Source organism: Pelophylax lessonae (genome assembly GCF_965119305.1).
Source record: "Pelophylax lessonae genome assembly, chromosome: 1".
In the NCBI taxonomy this organism is placed as follows: Eukaryota; Metazoa; Chordata; class Amphibia; order Anura; family Ranidae; genus Pelophylax; species Pelophylax lessonae.
The window spans coordinates 362,377,070-362,398,888 of NC_138768.1; the positions used below are offsets into that span (position 1 = coordinate 362,377,070).

Here is a 21,819-nt window from a genome sequence, read left to right on the forward strand (position 1 = left end):
AATAATCTTTCTTCATAAATCATGGCCAAAATGTATTCTGCAACATTTCTTTGGCATAACTAACCCAATTCAGTGTATATTATTTAGTCTGTGTAAAAGTTATAGAGTCTACAAACTATGGTATATATATATTTGAAAATCGATTAGTTCTGATGTACTGACTGTCTATCTCATTCCTTGAGGCCTTAGAATTCCAGGACAGTACAAATACCCCCCAAATGTCCACTTTTTGGAAAGTAGACAGTCCAAGGTATTCAGTAAGAGTCACAGTGAGTTTTTTGAAGTTTTAATTTTTTTTTTCACAAAGTTGCCATTTTACCAAGTTATTTCTCACACATTGTATAGGCATACTTAGAATTACACCTCAAAACACATTCTGCTCTGCCTCACAAGTAATAGGATACCATACGTGTGAGACACTTTTACAGCCTAGATGCATAGAGGAGCCCAAAATCCAAGGAGCACCGTTAGGCTTTCAAGGAGCATAAATTAAAGGATAAGTTCACTTTTGGAACATGTTACATATTCCACCCTTTTTTAGGGGTGCAACATGTAACATGTTTCAGCATGTGAAACCTTCCCCACCCCCTTTCCTATCACAGATCCTGTGAATGAATACCTACAAGTACCATCAACCATCAACCATTGTGGCTGACAACTTGCAGTTTTCAATGAACTGTGAGGGTGCTTGTGAGAGTTCTTGTAGTCCATTGTTCTTCCTGCTCTCAGGTAGATGCCTACCCATATGCAGTATGGGCAGACAGATATCCTGAGAGTCTGCAGGAGCTTGACATTACACCCATGATCTGCTGATCATGGGTGCAATGCTCTGCAGTCTATTTAGAAAACAAAAATAATAGCACATTTTTTTGCAGGTAATAAAATGTGAATTTATTATGTTTCTAAGTAGACTGCAAAGCACTGCACACGTGATCAGCAGATCATGGGTGCAATGCTCTGCAGTCTGCTTAGAAAAAAATTATAAATCCAATGTTTTTATCTGCAAAAAATGTGCATTTATTTTTTTTTTTAAAGGTGAACTTTTAAGCATAACTTATGTATCCAATTTCCTGAAAACGTAGATTTTTAAAAAGGACCAGAACAATGGAGACACCCAAAAAATGATCGCATTTTGGAAATTAAACACTCTGAAAGGTATAGTGAATCTTTACACACATCACAGGCATACTTAAAATTACACCCCAATACAGATTCTGCTACTCCTCCAGAGTATGTTAATATCACATGTGTGAGACTTTTTCTCAGCCTAGCCAGGGGCCAAAAATCCAAGGAAGCACGTTCAGGCTTTCTAGGGAAATAAAAAAATTGTAAACAATAGATAAAGCACTGCAATCTTATTTTAAACAATACGTGATAACATACACTACGTATCAGTAAAAATGAAAAACTGTGACACAAAGTGACTCCAATGTCAAATATTGCAGTTCTTCTCACAGAGCATTCTCTGACTTAAAGGTGACACTATAGTCAGAAAACACTACAGTATCTCACAAAACTGAGTACACCCCTCACATTTTTGTAAATATTTTATTATATCTTTTCATGTGACAACACTGAAGAAATGACACTTTGCTACAATGTAAAGTAGTGAGTTTACAGCTTGTATAACAGTGTAAATTTGCTGTCCCCTCAAAATAACTCAACACAGCCATTAATGTCTAAACCGCTGGCAACAAAAGTTAGTACACTCCGAAGTAAAAATGTCTCAATTGTGCCCAAAGTGTCAATATTTTGTGTGGCTACCATTATTTTCCAGCACTGCCATATCCCTCTCGGGCATGGAGTTCACCAGAGCTTCACAGGTTGCCACTGGAGTCCTCTTCCACTCCTTCATGATGACATCACGGAGCTGGTGGATGTTAGAGACTTTGTGCTTCTTCACCTTCCATTTGAGGATGCCCCACAGATGCTCAATAGTGTTTAGGTCTGAAGATATGCTTGGCCAGTCCATCACCTTTACCCTCAGCTTCTTTAGCAAGGCAGTGGTCGTCTTGGAGGTGTGTTTTGGGTCGTTATAATGACTGGAATACTGCCCAGTCTTCAATGGGAGGGGACCATGCTCTGTTTAAGTATGTCAAAGTACATGTTGGCATTCATGGTTCCCTCAATGGCCGCCAGCACTCATGCAGCCCCAGATTATGACACTCCCACCACCATGCTTGACTGTGGACAAGACACACTTGTCTTTGTACACCTCACCAGGTTGCTTGACACCATCTGAACCAAATACGTTTATCTTGGTCTCATCAGACCACTGGACATGGTTCCAGTAATCCATGTCCTTAGTCTGCTTGTCTTCCAAACTGTTTGCGGGCTTTCTTGTGCATCATCTTTAGAAGAGGCTTCCTTCTGGGACGAAAGCCATGCAGACCAAATTGATGCAGTGTGCATCGTAAGGTCTGAGCACTGACAGGCTGACCCCCCACCCCTTCAACCTATGCTGCAATCCTGGCAGAACTCATACGTCTATTTCCCAAAGACTACCTATGGATATGATGCTGAGCACGTGCACTCAACTTCTTTGGTTGACCATGGCGAGGCCTATTCTGAGTGGAACCTGTCCTGTTAAGCAGCTGTATGATCTTGGTCACAGTGCTGCAGCTCAGTTTAAGAGTCTTGGCATTCTTCTTATAGCCTAGGCCATCTTTATGCAAATTAACAATTCTTTTTTTTGGATTCTCAGAGAGTACTTTGCCATGAGGTGCCATGTTGTGCCATGTTAAACTTTCCAGTGACCAATACGAGAGAGTGAGAGCGATAACACCAAATTTAACAGACCTGCTCCCCATTCACACCTGCGACCTTGCAACACTAACGACATGACACCGGGGAGGGAAAATGGCTAATTGGGTCCAATTTGGACTTTTTCACTTTTCACAGGGGTGTTGCCAGCAGTTTAGACATCAATGGCTGTGTGTTGAGTTATTTTGAAGGGACAGCAAATTTACACTGTTATACAAGCTGTACACTCACTACTCTGCATTGTAGAAACATGTCATTTCTTCAGTGTTGTCACATGAAAAGATATAATAAAATATTTACAAAAATGTGAGGGGTATACTCACTTTTGTGAGATACTATATGATTTTTAAAAAAAAATTTCAGAGCATTACTCTCTGGATTTTGAAATCATGTATATAGCTTGATGGCTAAGCAATCGGATCCTAACTGCCTGGTACATCAAGGTTTTCCCCTTAAAGGGGCAAGCGCAGTCTGACCAAATATTTGGTAGATCCAAAGTATAAGGTAAGCTGCTAATGGTGGTTGAGTGTGTTTCACAAGATGGTTGGAACTTCACGGAAGATATATGTAAAATGTGAATTTGAAGATTTATGAACTTTCATATTCACAAGGGGATGCTAATTTGGAGCCACTTTTTCACAGTTTTTATTTTTAGTGATATGTATCATACTGTGTTATCACATGTTGTTTAAGATTGCAGCACTGAATCTATCATTTGCAATTTTCTATTGTAGTGTGGAACACTGTTCAAATTGGTGCACAGGGGTACTTTTTCTGTAATGTTCTAGGGATGCAAATTATGCATTTAATTTTTCTGACTACATATCACATTTTTTGAGGCCCTGGAGCCCCAAAAACACCCACAAAATGAGAACATTTTGGAGATTAAGCACCCCGAGGTATTTTTAAGAGGCATAGTGAGTCTTTTGAAGGCTTCATTTTATTGCCACAAGTTTTTGAAAAATGCTGAAAGAAAATGAAAATGTATTTTTTTACCCAAAGTTGTAAATGTAATAGGATATTTAAATTATATAGGGTCTGGGATTAAAAGTACCATTTCAGTCTTTGCAGATGACACCAAGCTTTGCAGTGGAATAACATCCTTACAGGATGTCTCCAACTTACAAGCCAACCTCAATGCACTGTTTCATTGTGCAACTATGTGGCAAATGAGGTTTAATGTTGATAAATGTAAAGTTATGCACTGGGGGCTAAAAATATGCATGCATCATACATTCTAGGGGGAGTACAACTGGGGGAATCCATACTGGAGAAGGATCTGAGTGTTCTGGTAGATCATAATCTTATTAATAGCATGCAATGCCAAGCTGTGGTTTCCAAAGCAAGCAAAGTCCTTAGGAGAGGTATGGACTCCAGAGAGAGAGATTTTATTTTGTCCCTGTATTAATCATTAGTAAGACCTCATCTGGAATATGCAGTTCAGTTTTGGGCACCAAGATTAGAGGCACTAAATTTGTTCTCTCTTGAGAAGAGGAGCTTAAGAGGGATATGGTAAACATATAAAAAATACATCAGGGGTCCATATAGTGATGAGTTATTCACTTAAGGTCATCCCAGAGGACAAGGGGGCACTCTTTACATCTAGAGGAATAGAGATTTTAACTCAGGATACAGAAATGTTTTTACACAGTAAGAGCTGTGAAAATGTGGAATTGACTCCCTCCAGAGGTGGTTCTGGCCAGCTTGGTAGATTGCTTTAAAAAGGGCCTGGATTCTTTCCTAGGTGTACACAATATAACTGGATACTAATATTTATAGGTAAAGTTGATCCAGGGAATATCCGATTGCCTCTCAGGGGATCAGGAAAGAATTCTTTCCCCTGCTGTAGCAAATTGGATCTTGCTTTGCTGGGGTTTTTCGCCTTCCTCTGGATCAACTGTGGGTATAGGATTGTGTATATGGGATTGTATGGTTTCTTTTTTGTTTTTTATTGGTTGAGCAAGATGGACTTGTGTCTTTTTTCAACCTGACTAACTACAGTATGTAACTTTATTTTTCACAAGCATCATGGGCATACTTAGATTTACTCCCCAAAACACATTCTGGTACTCGTCCTGAGTATGGCAATACCATATGTGTTAGACTTTTTCATTGTCTTGACTGATTATGTACTGGACACAAACCAACCAATTGTTTTAAAACCAACATACTGTATAAGTAGTCATTGAAAATAGCTTAAGAGACCACAGATAGATTGAATCTCTGCTGGTTCAGCAGGGTCCGGCCGAGATTTGATCCATCTATGGTCAGGCTGGTTGTACTGAATTTGATTCATTGGATCTTTTGCATGTGATCACTGCCAGTTGCTATAGCAATGATCATTGTGTTCTGCCAGCAAGGAAAGCTCCCCACTGGCAGAACACAATAGCGCTGCAGGAGAGATTACCCCATCAACTCTGACTGTGTTCATGGCGGAAATCGGGTGATTTTGTTTCCTACAACCAAGAATTTTGCATCATCTATGGCTTGCCTTAGTATAGCGTCACCTATGGCAGTCCCAGTTCCTATAAGTCAAGCAAGCCTAGACTACTGATATATGGCTGCAGGGACATGGTCAGCAAACAGGCAAAGGATTGGTCCAGGCAGCAGGCAGAAACCTTGTCAATAAAAAAGCCAAGGTTAGTACATTTTGTGGCTGCGATGCTTTACCTCGCAGCTGTGGCAGGAATTATACCTCCTGTACTCCCATTGATTGTGAACCATTCATGTGAAAAAGGCTGCTTGTGTTGGGTCCAAGGGTTTAAAGCAGGTGGTGAGGAGGCAATATAATTTCTACCACTGCCTGTCAAATGCTCTCTGAATATGTGTTTCTCTTCAAAGAACATCGCACATGTGAACAAGTCCTTATGGTGACACTGAGACTGCTGTGGCAGTGATCTGGGACCCTGACTGCAGTGGTGGTGAGCAAAGACAGTGTAACTGGTGAGGCAGTGATCAGGGACACTGTAACTGGTGTGGCAGTGATCAGTGACACTGTAAAGCCCTATTCACACAGCCAGGTATGTGTGGCCTCCGGATTCCTGCAGCAAGAATCTGTGCATTCTTGCTGCTGGAATAACTGCGATCAGCAGTGGCCGCTCAGCCCGTTTAAACTAATAGTGAGCTGACAGCAGCTGCTGATGTTAGCATGTAGCCACACACAGAGTGGTTAGCTGCGTTTTTTATACACAGTCATCAGAGTAGTGCAGTTTTACCACAGTGGCACTGTACTACTTTGGGAAGGTTCATCAGGATTTTTTCTATACTGTAATTACTTGGTACAGTGATGATCACTGCAACAGCAATCATTTTAACTGTCATAAATGGCTTTGATTGGCCCTGTACACCATGTGATCACTGTGACTAATCAGAGCATAACAATAGTAAATAATGAACCGTGAATGACTGCCATTCATAACAGCCATTTACTTGGTGAGCATGTGATCTCTGTAATTGGTCACAGTGATAACATGGTACCTGGACCGAACACAGCGGCCCAGGACCAATCACTCAGTTCCACTGTGTCCAGTGGACACAGTGGTCGGAGATCACGTTACAGATCCTACACAAGGTGCACAACTGGGAGGACATCATATGACATCCACCCAGAATGAGAGAACACCCATCCGACTGTCTGTATATAAAGTTCATGCTTACCGTTTTGTAGTGGACATACCCCCAAAGGAGTTTTCAGGGACTGGGTTAATGCGTTGCACCCACTGCCAAGTGAGCACCTACGCAGGATCCAGCATTGAGTCTGTGTATGGTTCCCAAGGTTTTATAGTGGTTACAGATATCCAGATATACTGTTTCTATACACTTTATAAGACAGCAAAGGTTGAAACGTGTTCATTGACTGTGCATGCTCCTTGAGTGACGTCGGCAACAGGTGCAAGAGAACATTCTCTGTCATCGCGGCCACTTCCTCATTGGACGGATTAGTCCCTTTGGCTGTCACCTGTCAGCCTTTCCCAGTCAGACACTAAGGCCTGGTGCTGTGAATTTTGTCATTTTTGCCTGCTTCCTACTTGCTTTTGTGAGTGCAACTTACAATTTTTTATTTAAGTGTTACTACACTATGGTGGACCTCTCACCTGTTTTCGCTCTCCTCTTGCATGCATCCTAGATAGAGTATCCCCTGCTCATTTGCAGGCTGCAGCACCCACCTGTCAGTGTAGTATTTATTTGTATAGTGTTGGCTACCCACTCAACAGATTTCATTTGCGTTCTAACCGTATATTGATTTGTGGTATTACATTTCCTTTTTAAGATTATTAAGTAGTATACTGCTACTTTAGCATCAAACATAACTATTTAGTTAACATTTTTTTTCACCTAACCATTCAGAGGCTGCTTTGTGGAGCGCTGTGGTCTCAGTGGAATTCTGCAGGGCCAATTTTTTTGTGTCATATACACTTTAGAATGGAGACAGCAGGAAATTGGTCAACTGCTTTTCACCAAACTCCAATGTTTATTCTGGACTTGAAAATGTTTAGATTTCAGCAATTCTGGGTCAGAGCCGTCAAATCCAGAGTGCAGTGGTCGGATCAGAAATGCAGCAGATAAGGGATATTCAGTCTGTGATCTACATGGGCTGGAAGCATCAGGGGTCAAATATCATCTGCCTTTGTCTTTACACTGTCACATAAAGGGCATATCAGCTCTCTTGTTACAGCAATAAATCTCAACTATAAAATGCAGACAAAAATAAATCAAATAAAATACTAAAAAAACAAAAACAAAATTGATATTGTAAAAAAAAGAATACAAATGTACACAGTTTGGTTTCAGCTGTTTTGTAAGCATATGTCATTTAGTAAAAAACACAAGCGCTATATTCCCTACGCACACATTCAAGATAACCGGCTGTTCATTGATGCTGGGTGCTGTAATGACCATAGGTTGGAAACCATGGATACTCAAACTAAAAAAATGTTATCAGCACACCAAGGATTCCTCAAAAGGGTCCAAAACTTTATTACGTGGTCACATAATAAACAGCAACATTTCGGAGGCACGCAGGGCCCCTTCGTCAGGCAAGTGACAAGTCCTTGGTGTGCTGATGACATTTCTTCACTTAAACACAACATGGTCTCTTTATTTCCTAATGGGGAATGTGTAGCTTATGCTGTGTCTTTCAACAAACCAAGTTGTATGTGTATCTAACTGAAATATGTAGCTTATAAACATTACCGCAAATATTCTGCAACATGCAAAGGTGTGATTCTAATCTTTATTTTCCAGGTTCTCTGCTTTTAGAAAGTATAACTTAGTAAAATTGCAGCCTAAAATGGGATTTCTTATACTATATGAGAACAGAAACACATATATGGAAGTTGGCTTGGGAAGGGGGGGCAAAATCTTTAAATATGCTTAAACCGCCCTGCCAAATATTTTATGAAATCAGCTGGTACAGTAGAAACCGGCCTACATTCAGCCTGTACAGGTCCTTATCCAACAGAAGATCCTGTCACCATTGGCTTCTGCAGAACATGCATGCTGGACACCGGCATCTGATCAGCGCTATTAGCCATTGGCTGAGATAATATAAGACAGAAGACCGGTGTGTTCTGGTGGGGTGATCCCCCTGTCAGAACACACATGCACAGTGGGGGGATCGCTGCACTAACATTGCACAGTTAGTACAGAGACCTTCCCTTAAACAAAAAAAAACATAGCATGTGTACAAGGCATACAACTTTGTTAGGTCTTTATCCAGCTCTTCTTAGTGTAGACAAAAGGCTGCATAAGAAATGGAGAAGGAAGTGTTCAGTGCAATACTTTCACCTGAACTGAGCAATGATTACATGGTTAGAGAGTAAGATGGGTTTACATTTGTGGGTGCATATGCATTAACAATATTCAATAGAATTATATCACCAGCACACCAGAATGCCAGTCGTTGGCTGTTACAGACCCATAAGATAGTACTGGTATGGTGTGCAATAGGAATATATTTACAGTGCTTCGAAAAAGTATTCATACCCCTTGAAATTGTCCACATTTTCTCATGTTACAACCAAAAATGTAAATGTATTTTATTGGGATTTTATGCGATAGAGCAATACAAAGTGGCACATAACTGTGAAGTGGAAGGAAAATGATAAATAGTTTTCAACATTTTTTACAAATAAATATCTGAAAAGTGTGGCATGCATTTGTATTCAACCCCCCTGAGCCAATACTTTGTAGAACCACCTTCCGTTGCAACTACAGCTGCAAGTCTTATGTCTCTACCAGCTTTGCATCTAGAGAGTGAAATATTTGCCCATTCTTCTTCCAAAATAGCTCAAACTTGGTCAGATTGCACGGAGAGCGTCTATGAACAGCAACTTTCAGGTCTTGCCACAGATTCTCAATTGGATTTGGGTCTGGACTTTGACTGGGCCATTCAAACACATACATATGCTTTGATCTAAACCATTTCATTGCAGCTCTGGCTGTATGTTTAGGGTCGTTGTCCTGCTGAAAGGTGAACCTCCGCCCCAGTCCCAAGTCTTTTGTAAACTATAACATGTTTTCTTCTAAAATTGCCCTGTATGACAGCACTGTATCAACTGAATAATTTTAAATCAACTTCCCCCAGAAAAAAAAAATACTTTTCAGTTCTGGGTGACCACATGTCACATCACTGAACAGCTCATGGTATCTCTAAAGCTGGGTTTACAATGTTATGGTTCGGGAATGCAACACATGGCAGTGGAGGTGCTTCAGTGCAGATGCATTGCATTATTGTACTGAGGTTCTGTTCAAAATGAAAGGCACCCCAGGGCACTGACGCACATGTGTGTTACTTGTAGCACATTCATATGAACCAGACAATAAAGATTCCAGAAGCAAGATTTATCCTTCAGCATTTTGCATTCTTGCCCACTTCCAAAAGGCCAGACCATGAAGACTCTAGAAGCAAGATTTATCCTTCAGCATTGTGTGTTCAAGCCCACTTGTAAAAGGCCAAAACAATGATATCTTGCAGTTGGATGCCCCATTTATTTACTTTTAATTGAGGACAATCCATAATGGATTCATGACCCCATCACTTGGCTGTGTTATGATCACTGAAAAGGAACACAACCATTGGATGCAGGTAGGGATTTCACCACTGGAGTTGCAGAGAGATAAAACAACTCAGTGTATTATTCAGCTTGCCAACAACCATTCAAAACTGGAATATTAGTCCTGTGTGTTGTTAACTATTTTTTTTTTACAGAAATTACACCTACACAAAAATAAATACCCTGGGATAGGCTTAAGTGTAAAGCTAGTAAGAGTGACATTTATCAGATGAGTTTATTTGTAGGAATATTTGTAGTTTAATCATTGACAGCACCTTTGGACTTTGGAAACGTTGTATCAATGGCTTTCATCATGCACATAAAAAATGCTGGATTTTCTTTAAATGTTCTTCAAATGTTCAAATGTACTCTACTAATACTATGCATTAGGCTCAATTTGCTAGGCTGTAACACCAATCTGGGGCACTCAATTCTTAACCATGTAGTTGTAGTTTTTAATGTCATTTGACTCAACTACAAATAACCATATTTGTATTTAAACAAAGATACTTATCCCAGTGTTAGCTTTGTGGATTAAGTCTTTGGTCTTCTGACAAATCATGTGGAAGGCAGTCATAACTTAAATGGATTAAAAAAATTTGCCAAATTAACAAAAACTTTAGTAACAAGAGGCTGCCATCTATGTCATAAAAGTACATATAGTGAATATTTACAGTATGTCTTGAAGGCTTGTGAGGTTTTCCGAAAATATGCTAGGAAATAATTTGTCCCTAGATTTTGCCTATGCTATTTCTAGCTTTGGAATACTGCCTCAGTTTAACCAAGTATTATATAGAAATTGATGTCTTACTACTACTATTATCCCAAATTACTTTAGTGTTGTATTCTTAAAGATCTTTTTTTGCCTACAACACTATAAATGCTTGTGATGGAAATGTATTATTTGCAACTCTTGTGAAACAAAGAATGCACATAAATTTAAAAATTACATACAACATTTTTGACAGGAAACTGAGCCAGATAACAGTCATAGTGCAAGTTAGTATCCAAAATATGCACATTAGTTGCACAATATTTTACAACCATAATCTGATATAGTTAATTTGCAATTCAAGCCAAAACTGTTCCATAATTTCTCACAATTTTCACTTCCACATACTATTCCCATATGCATTCCTGCTCAAATGAAATAATTCTCCCCCGTGTTCCAGCAGTATTCTCAATTACAAGGCAACTTTTTTTGTGCGGTGCTTAAAAAAATAGCTGACACATTTACTGTATCCAACAGCTGCATAACTTAATTTTGAATCTCACAGGAGCAATTGATCCTAGAGTCACTGAACTGTAAGCGTGTCTGAGCTAGGATGGTGCTTGAAATTGTTTCCTTTTGCTTCCCTTTTCACTTGTAAAATCTTACTGTTGCTAGAAACTTGTACTTTACCAATGATAGTAAGCATATACATTGAATAATGAAATGGAGATACTTTCCAAAGAAGAAACAGCAGGTTATAGAAATTCTGACTTTTTTACATAAAAAAGGCAACATATACTGTATATCCACACAGTGCTTTGCTGATCTATTGGGTTCAAACTTTCAAAGTCACTGGGGTTTATTTACTAAAGTCAAACAGGCTGTTCAATTTGCAAGGGAAGTTGCACTTTGAGCTTAGTGAACATGGAGAAATTCCATGTTAAGAAAAGTGAAAGAGAAAAGAGAGGGAATTTGGCATACCTGTAAATTCCATATCTTGGAGTACAGTACAGAACACAGGAATCACTTCATAAACTATGGGTTAAATGTTTGCACCTAGGTCAAGATCTAAGAAAGGGAAAGTAGGATGGGTGCCCTAGCCAAGGTAGGCGAATTAGGGGCCTGCATTTTTGGAATAGATAGGGAAGGATGCATAGGTGCTCAAGACAAAGTCCAAGATCTGAAGCCAGGGAGGACATGCCTTGGCAAGACAAAGTAGCAGGGGCGCCAGGTTGAGGAAATAAGCTCCTCAAGTAGAGGGGATTGGGAATCAGGGAACTGAGAGCAATAGGCTACCCCTTGGCTACCCTAAAGGAAAACCCACATAAGGAAAAGAAAAATAGTCTCAAAGGAGACAATCAAATAGCGCTTGCAAGAATTTATTTTATTTTGTAATACTGATCAGAGATAGACTTGAAAGTCGTGCTGAAGGAGGGTGTCAAGGTGTCATGCCTTGGCCTATGGACAATAAAAGGTTAGGGAAAACAATCCAGGGAGGATATAGGCACAGCCTTAAAGTGGTTGTAAACCTCAGTCATGAAATGTGAGCAAAGCACATATATATGTAGTGTTTACTTATCTCTCTAGAAAACCTCTAAGTGTCATTTCTCTCTGGTGCTTTGTTCCTCTGTTATCAGCATTAGTCACTTCTGACAAGTTTTCCCGACACATAAGATAACATTTCAGCATGCAGCTCGTCTTTTCACAAAAGAGTTTTTCTGCTGTGTGAAAGGGATGTGTTCCTTTCCTCCAATCATTTCTCACACACTGTAACTGCAGTCTCTCTACCACGCAGCCGAGACCAGTTGAGTGACCAAAAAACATTTATAACAGTCTGGAAAAGCTAATCAACCCTGAGAGCATGGACACATAAGGGTGGACATTTTAAATCTAGGATTATTCAGGCCCCACAGAAAGAAGGAAAAAAGTTGGTTAAGGCCTGCAAAGAAGGACCTAGGGATCCATTAAGGGGAGTGCCTAAACAGGTATGTGAGTTTTGGTAGAATTTTAATTTTCAATAGATTGATGCACTTCAGAAGGGATAGCGGTAAATATTCCCATGCCTTCAGCTTCAGCTGCACATCTCCTAGGACCGGGGCCAGATTTAGGGGAAGGAAAATAAGAGACCTGCTAAGAGAGCCCCACACCCAAGTATATGAAGTCCTTAACCCATTGTAATTGGAGGTCCGGGGCGGTCATGGTGCGAGCCTCCGGGTCTATTGGAAAAAGCAATGATTTGGTCCAATCAACCTTGAGACCGGTGACAGTTGAAAAAGAGTTCAACATCTGGAGGGGCCAGCATCATTGAGAAACAGTAGGATGTAGTCCACATACAGGGCAACCCTCATCTCCAGCCCGCCAATTTGCAATGCGATAAAGGATTCAATATCTTTTTAACTTCATTCTTCCATAATTGACGATAGGGGTAGATTTACCATTCTAATCTGCACTTTGAACAACATGCCTTGTACTCTGGTGAACCTGTATGCCCCAACACCAAACTGATCTAATTTCTAAAACGCCTATTTAAAAAAGTAGACACGTCGCAAAGGCCTACTCATTGTGGGTGGGGATTTTAACTATCACGACCCTCGTCTAGACACCTCCTCCTCTCGCATGAGGACTTCAGCTTGTCTACAATCCTTTCTCTACAGAAGAGATCTGTTTGATGTGTGGAGATTCTTAAATGCAGCAGAGAGAGATTATACATATTATTCCTCCTCACACCAATTATATACCAGGATAGATTTGTTCATTCTAGACAAAAACTCCCTGCTATATGCCACGTCTACCTCCATAAATACGATTACATGGTCAGACCATGCCCCTATCTCCCTTATGATTAACACACGACCCTCGCCTACATACTGACTGCTATGGAGACTGTATACGTCCCTGCTAGTAGACCCCAACCACACCCACACTATTGAAGAGGAACTGAAATCCTCCTTTTATCTAAATGACACTACTGCCCTGAGGTGTTTCACCCTCTGGAGGGATCGTCTCCCAACAAAAAAAACGAAGAACGCAACACTTTGATAACCTGGTCAAATAGAACGCTATAGAACTAGTGTTGAACAAGCATACTCCCACCACATATAATGCCACTACATTACTTAACCACTTTAACACTGCTTACATTGCTGCTACTGCAGCAATGTGGCTCGATATCGTCCAGCGACGTAGACCTACGTCGATGGACTCCGCCCCTTGTGGGCGGCGCGCGCGCCGCCGGAGGCTCGCTCCCGCTGTTTTCAGTCACAGCGGGAGTCAGGCCAGGGGAGGAGCAGCGGTGATCGCCGCTGCTCTTCCCCGATCGTGGGGGAATCTACTTTGGGGAATCTGTTTACACAAGCGGGCGGATCTCCTCAGTGACAAGGAGTGACAGATTGCAGTGTTCAGCATAGCTGAACATGCGATCTGTCCTTATGTCACTCAGTCACCTCCCCCCCCACACGTTAGTAAGCACCAGGCATACATTAACCCCTCCCTCTCCAATAAAATTAACTTATGTTACTTGTTGTTATTCAGTTAAACAGAAGCTATTACTCTTTGTATTTTTGTTTCACTGCTTGTACCTGTACTTGTGAAAAAAACAATAAAAATTATTGCAACTTAAAATGGACCATGGCTTTAGACCTTTATAGCACCCTGTGGCTAACTACACTTGCTGCACCAGACACGTGACTATAGAGACACTAGGGGCAGACCAAGCAAAGCGTTTGCCAGTCACCTGAAGGTAGTGGCATAACCCCATGGTCTATGAAGCAATTCCTGTGTCCTGTACCATGGGGTTATACCACATTTTATCAAACAACCCAGATGCAGCCAGCGATCAATGCTGCTGTCAGAGTACAATATCCCATCAGGTAGGATTGGTAAGCTGCAATATAGTAAACTTTTGTTTGCAAGTTTGGAAACCCTTTACCTCCTCCCTGCCCTGACAAAGTCCACCTATGGGGTGGTCACCTGTCAGGTTTGAATTGCCTACTCCACTGCATATCACTGGAAGCAGATCAAATATTGTAAGATCTACACATGCTGAATGGCCACATACTTCCTGCCCCCCCCCCTTTAAATGGATAATAATGTATGACCGATTACCAGAAAGGTGAAGCTTTTTCAGTAGTGCATAAGTACTCTGTTTGCAGACTGTGCAGAGTTTGTACAGAGAAGCTGATACTTTGTATCCTTACTGTCTATATCTATGTCCTTTGAATTGTCTATAGTAATAGTGTAAGTATAGTAATAGTAATAGTGCATTAAACTGCTCAATTACCCCTTTCTGGACACCCTCTAATGAGTAAAAGTTTTGTGCAAGAGTTCTGAGTTTACTCTGTTCTTGCTTGTTGCATACTTTACATATTTATAAAAAATGGAGAAAATAAAATATGTAAAAAGTGGCACTGTTGTCAACATCTTAAGAAATGGACAAATTATTTTGGGCTTTTTTTAAGTTCACCAGTTTTAATAAATCAGCCCTTTTGTATTTATTATTGTTAGGAAATGTGTTATAAACGAAAGAACCGTATACCCCTTTCAAGAAGTGTCACAAAACAGACCGTGTGCTGAGTGGCCAGCAAGCTAGTAATCACTGTCACCAAGGGAACATTTCTGACTACCACTGTCACCAGTGGCACTTCAAAGATCACTACTGTCACCAGGGGCACTTCAATAACCACCACTGACACCAAGGGAACTGACCACCACTGTATCAACGCAGATTCTCCTGACCACCACAGCAACATAACATTTTTGCACTGGTTGCCACAATTGTCTTATTGGAGCAGACATTGGATTAAAATGTAAGTACCTTTCATATACCAAAGTGTCTGCGAGCAGAGGCAACCGTGTTGTATCTGCACATTTCTTAAATTCATTATCTAACCACCACTAAAAAAGATACTTTTATTAAAAAGTGGAAAAACTTTCAAATTATCATACACAATAGCAATGGTCTATAGTGGTTCTATTGTAGTTCTACACTAGGCTTTAGGTGAAAAAAGCTGAAAATTAAAATGTTTTAGCTACCCATGGCAATCAATCATTTTCTGTAATCATTCCACTGGGGCAGGCAGCAAGCACAATGTTGCTAAGAAATAAATATATATCCTCTTTAGAAAACAACATATATGGTCTGCTGCTGTTATGCTTTGCTTGGGGGCTGCATGGTAACAGTCCATTTACAATTATTGAGAAATCACTTTTACCACTATAAATATTGCAAATACTTTAGTGGTGAGACTATGTCATAAATGTATAAAACAGCTGGAACATCTAACAGCGACATACCAAACTGAAGAGCTATATGTACATGTATGCGCATGCCTTTAGTACCGACTACAAAATAATATTTACCCAGTGACAAGTATAAAATAAAAATGCTTAGGTAAAATCCATATTCATCTCTCTGGTGTTTTATACATTTAAAAATTAATTGTTTAGACTGAGTGACCTAGGACTGCTATGCTAAATAAAAATAAATCCAGAAGATATTTCGTAACATACAGATTGTATGCATACACTAAATTAACACTTAACATTAGAGTGAGTGGTTCAACAGGAAACTGCCTAAAGCCCAACTGAATTCCTATTTTATCAGAGTCAGACCTATTGCTCTGCACAGTTAATGCTCCATGCTTACTGGAGAGCTCTGGCTCTGACTCAGTAAGGCTCTGTTCACACTAGTGTGGGATGTGTAGCCCACTTTAGCTCAGGCAAGGCAACCTATTCATTTAAACAAGCTGCTGTGCTGTGTGAAACGCACAAAAAAGGTGGATGCACCTTTTTAAAAAGGTGACCATGCCATTTCCCTGTGATTCCCGCACCAGCAATAATGCTACGGGCTGAGATGTATGGAGGTGCCATTCGGAATGAACAGCAGACCCATGCGTCTCGCAAGAGCAATACAATTCAGCTATGTTTGGTTGTGGGTATCAATGTGATTCCCACTCCCGCAACCAGTATGCTCGGCCTGCACTAGTGTGAACTAAGGGGCCTGTTGAACCTCTGTAGATCACTGCTTTCCCTCAGAGAGCTAAAGTCACATTCTGTTTCAGGCCACTCTGTTTTATTTACTCATCAATACAGTATATGTGTTATTTCTTTAAGATATTCAGATGTATCAAAAGTTTTCATGTCTACTACATCTGGGCTTAAAATATGTTATGTCCTTATTTGACATTCCAAGGCACAGGCCTTATTTTAATATGTGCATTTTAAAATTACTGTACAAAATTTTTATATGGTTGTACTTGATTTTGACCTTCCTAATAAAATTGTAAACAAAAACGAAAAATGTCACTGTCTGCGAGAATGAGACTTCTAGCTTTTTTTTCTGGATTAGAAGTATTTATGTTTGTCTTAGAAAGCAACCTCATAAATCAGAAATATTATTCAAACTTTTGGCTGCAATTTCTTTTTGCAATCAGAATACAGTTAGCTGATAAATTACATTTAAAAGTATTTTCCCAAAATACTTACGTAATTCTGCATCAAGTCAGGGTGGTTTCTTTCAATCCCATCATCCAAAATAGTAACCACAACATTCTTCCCAGTATATCCCCTCTTCCAGGCCCCCACAATGTTCATGTCGGACTGACAGTGATGGGCATTGTCACTGCAGTGCTACAGAAGGAGCAAAAAGAAATCCTTTAGTAATGTGACCTTAACATCAAAAGCATCAAATTCAAAATGCTAAGGTATAATGAGACAAATATATATATAATGTACTGTACAGTATATCTCATTTAGGTCATAAGAGTTTTTTTTTACTTTGGGTAATATTAATTAGAGATAGCATTACAGTCAATCAAATATAACTTTAGACATGGGTTTTGGCAGCTTCAGACAAAACACAGCATACAACACATTTTACTGGGAGTTCCTACTCACGAAGTACAAAATGTAATTGATTTCTCTCCTCACTCAGCAACAAAGAAGCTGAACAAAATCTTGTATTGCTACAAAGCCTTTTTCAATTTTATTGTATTTAATCTAAAGATAAAATGGGACATGGAAATGTCCGCATAAAGTAAAGTATATAAGATACTTAAAATGTAAAAAAAACACACCACACATTCAATTATATTTGTTTCTTCCTTCCTAAAGGATAAGTGTTCTTTCTTCCCTGGCATGATCTATAGTGTTTAAAAGCTTTGGTTTGTTGCATATGCTCTGGTGCATATGTTGTGCAAAATCTCTCAAATGTGACACTGATGATTAATTGGGATATGATTGCAGTTCGAGGAGAGGCAGGGGTTGTCCCAAACTCTGTTCATGGTTCATGGACCGGGTAAACTAAATGCTCAGATTTGGTCATGTTAGCCTGCCAAAACCTCCTGCTGCAGCATAGTACCCTTATATATTAACAAACAAATATAAACCTTAAAAAAAAAATGCAGAAAATTTTGACAAGTCCTTTACTAAATAAAAAACTTGAGGCATCTGAACCCATTGCTTCGCACTCATCCAATTAAATCTTCAGGCCACGCCGCTAGAGTAAACAAAGGACCGGGGTCTCCTGGGTGCGTGGGGTTTTGCTTTGTTTACATATACCTGTTAGTCAGGAATTCTTAGTTGACAGCTGAATGAGACGGGCAGGGATGAGTCATTGGTTGTTAGGATTCTGACAGCTGTTGGCTTCCTGACAACCAGTAGTCCTGATCTGGAGCTGTCACATTTAGCAGCGGTAGTAATATCGCAGTTAAATGTTTCAATTCAAATTTTGTGCATTCATTAAATATCAAATAACTAGACCATGAGATAATTAACACATGTGTCTTTTTATGTGACTTGACTTTAATATGATATCACATTTTCTATGGTATTTACAGCAGATAATTACCACATTGGTGGAAATTATTGCAAATGCGCTATTTAACAGTAGTGAATTGACATTTTGAATATCACACCATATAAAATACAAATGTCACATGCAATAAACATTAGTGCATTGTTCACACTTTGTAGAATGATAACTCTAGACATACTGTAGGATTATATGCACCCAATCTTCCTAACTACAGACAACAGTTAAGAAAATAATCATACACAACCTTGCTCAACCTTGACAGACCCAACCAAACTGAATTTGCCAGGTTGGATTTTCCTGGCCAGTTACAACCTCTCTTCCCCTTCAAGATAATCTGGTACTGGGAAATCTGCTAAGGGTTTATCTCTTCTCTCCACATTAACATACATCCAAATTAAAATATGCATGCGTATGGAAAGATTTTTTGTAATAAAGATCTTCTGGCTTTTTGAGGATGTCTACAAATCCAACCACCATCTTGTACCTAAAGATATCTTTAAACCATCCGTTTTTTGTGTATATGTAATTTAATGATATTGAATAATAGTAAAATAGTTTTAACAGTAGTTATCTCATTATCACATAACCCAAAAATATAAAAACAAGCACAGCAACATTGACTTTACTGCTACATTAATGTAAAGAAATAGCTTCAATTTAGGTCATTTGCTTCTGATGGCCTTTGCAGGAAAACGCAGTTTAAAGCAATGCAAAGTACTGGGATTTTATCTCACCATATTTATTACCACTATTTTATATTGCCAATTGTATTCCAGGTAATAACATTTTGGTTATATGAATTTGCTTGTCAGTGTAAAAAGAAATATCTATTAACCTTGTACTTTAGAGATTTATACTAACATAAAAATGTATCATGCCATTGGTTTTTGTCACAAAATCTGACTGTTTGCAAAAATAAACTGGAAACTATTAAAACTGCATTGCAAATGCATAATAGGTTATTTCAAGTTAAATATATATATATATATATATATATATATATATATATACACATACATACAGCACTATCTAAAGTTTCACAGTTTACTTTTCAGTAACTTTAGGAACACAAAACAATCTGGTATTTGTGTAAGATTAAATGTGGCTCCCCACAGGACGATGCTGATAACTCAGAGACCTTTCTGGGTGAAGCGATGGCCCGAGAAAAGATATCTTACAACATACCAACCCGAAAAGTATGTTTCAAATATGTTCGGAAGGAGGTCTTTGTAACACTGTCATTACTAGATTTGAATTACATGTTGGAGTAGAAGCCTAACAAGGGTAGCAATACATGAAGAACCTTTAATGAAGGTACTGAAGGTAGTGGCCTTAGTTTTAAATGGTACTAAAGGTCAAGTGCTGTTTTACCCTCAACTGCAGGAAAAAAAAAAAAAAAAAACACGCTTTATTGAAAAGGCAGATGAGAAAAAAAACCAAAGACTCACACCAGCAAAAAAAAGCCTTCTCTTTGAAATGACCTGAAATCTCTCAGAAAGGAAAGTTACTAGCTTTTAAAATGGCCGGTATACAAAATCCAAAATTCCCCATCTCCCGAGCGATCAAGAAGCAGAGTGAAATATTGATCACTGAGACAACAGGCCGATCTGTTAGAGGCCATGAAGGGTGAGCGACAGAGGTCAATGTACCATACTCTCCAAGGCTCCAAGGCCAATTTGCAGCTATGATAATGACTGGAATGTTTTCAGCCACAACCCTATGAAGTAGACAAATCCAAAGTTTCAGCAGAGGAAATGCATAGATCAAGATACACAGAGCTACCAGGGCATCTGCTGTGTCTGCCACCTGAGCCTAAGTTCTGGAAACAAACCTGTCCAGCTTCTTGTTAATCCTATATAAGACTATTTTGTGCCTGAATGTTCCCCAACACAGACATAAGTCCTAGAACACCTCCAGATGGAGCGACCATTCTCCTGGGCCCAGACAGGTGTTGAAAACCTGGAATGTGTACAGAACATAAAACTTACTTCACCCAGAACAGGAATGATTCCACCTCTGTCATCAACACAACACACTAGGTCTTCCACTAACTATTAAAGTAAGTAATTGTTCCATTAAGCCTAGACTGGATGAACAGTTGGGGGGGGGGGGGGGGTAACGACAGATGAAATGCTTGCAATTTCAGGATGTTGGTTGGAAGTATAAATTCCTCCAGAGACAAACAATCCTGAACAGACAGATGGTCCAGAACTCTGCATCAACTCAGAAGACTAGTATTTATTGCGACAATCTTCTGATATAAGAGAAGAAACACCCAGCTCTGCCAAAATGCTGGGGACAGAAATCATCACGGCAGAGGATGCAATCAGTTATTCTTGACCAGATGTTCCATTGCAAAGTTTAAAAAGTGGAAATGAGCAAATGAACTGCTCTTGGGGTAGGAAAACAGGAAAACCTTGGACTGAAAGGTATTCAGAAGAGGACCCAGTACTTCAAGCAATTTGACAGAATCAGAGATAACTTCTCAAATTCAGCATCCACTTGAAGTCCTCCAAGGTCTGCATCACGAAAAGAAACAAGGCAGTCCAAGGTCCGATAGGTCTACTCTGGTAGCAGCATTGTCCACATATCTGATTACTGGAATACCTCTGGATACCCCAAAACTGGAGTGAGAAGCGTTGGTCGGCATCCAGCCACCATCAAGACAGTGCTGAAAGGCATTTTTTCCACAAAGTGTCCCATTTGTACCTAGTTGAGCCAGAGGAGTATCCCACTCATTCCCTTCTCCCATCCCCAATATCAAATAAACAAAACAAAACAAAGATGCCGGAATGGTCATTGTCTCCAATCTCACACTTCGGTATGGCAGACCCACATCAGGCCCAATGCCTGAAACTCCTGCTACAGTTGTATAGGATAAATTATAACATACGGTACCATTTCAGATGTGCCAACATAACTATAGCTCTTTATAGACCTTGTTAGTGCAGTGGTGCACAGTCATGTTGAAACTGGAAGAGCCAATCCCAAACTGTTCCCACAAAGTTGGGAGCATGAAATTGTCCAAAATGTCTTGGTATGCTGATGCCTTAAGAGTTCCCTTTACTGGAACTAAGGGGCCAAGCCCAACCTCTATAGAACAACCCCACACCATAATCCACCTTCATCTAATGATTTGGACCAGAGCACAAAGCAAGGTCCATTAAGACATGGATGAGTAAGTTTGGGGTGGAGGAACTTGACTGGCCTGCACAGAGAACTGACCTCAGCCCGATAGAATACCTTTGGGATGAATTAGAGCACAAATTGCAAGCCAGGCCTTCTCTCCAACATCTGTGCCTGATCTCACGAATGCGCTCCTGGAAGAACAGTCGAACATTACCATAGACATATTCCTAAACCTTGTGGACAGCCTTCCAAGAAGAGTTGAAGCTGTTATAGCTGCAAAGGGTGTGCCAACTCATACTCATATAGAATCCTACGGACTAAGACTGGGATTTTATTATAGTTCATGT

The 21,819-nt window shown here is 39.8% G+C and overlaps 1 protein-coding gene across 4 annotated transcripts in view; it reads right to left on the reverse strand.

Annotated features, from left to right (window-relative positions):
- Nucleotides 1-21,819, reverse strand: part of PCSK5 (proprotein convertase subtilisin/kexin type 5) — a 684,033-nt gene that overhangs the window by 493,093 nt on the left and 169,121 nt on the right. For all 4 annotated transcript variants that reach the window (XM_082244075.1, XM_082244078.1, XM_082244077.1 and 1 more), the window contains exon 4: nt 17,014-17,157. In XM_082244075.1, coding sequence (XP_082100201.1) covers nt 17,014-17,157 — 144 coding nt within the window. The remainder of the gene's footprint in view (nt 1-17,013; nt 17,158-21,819) is intronic.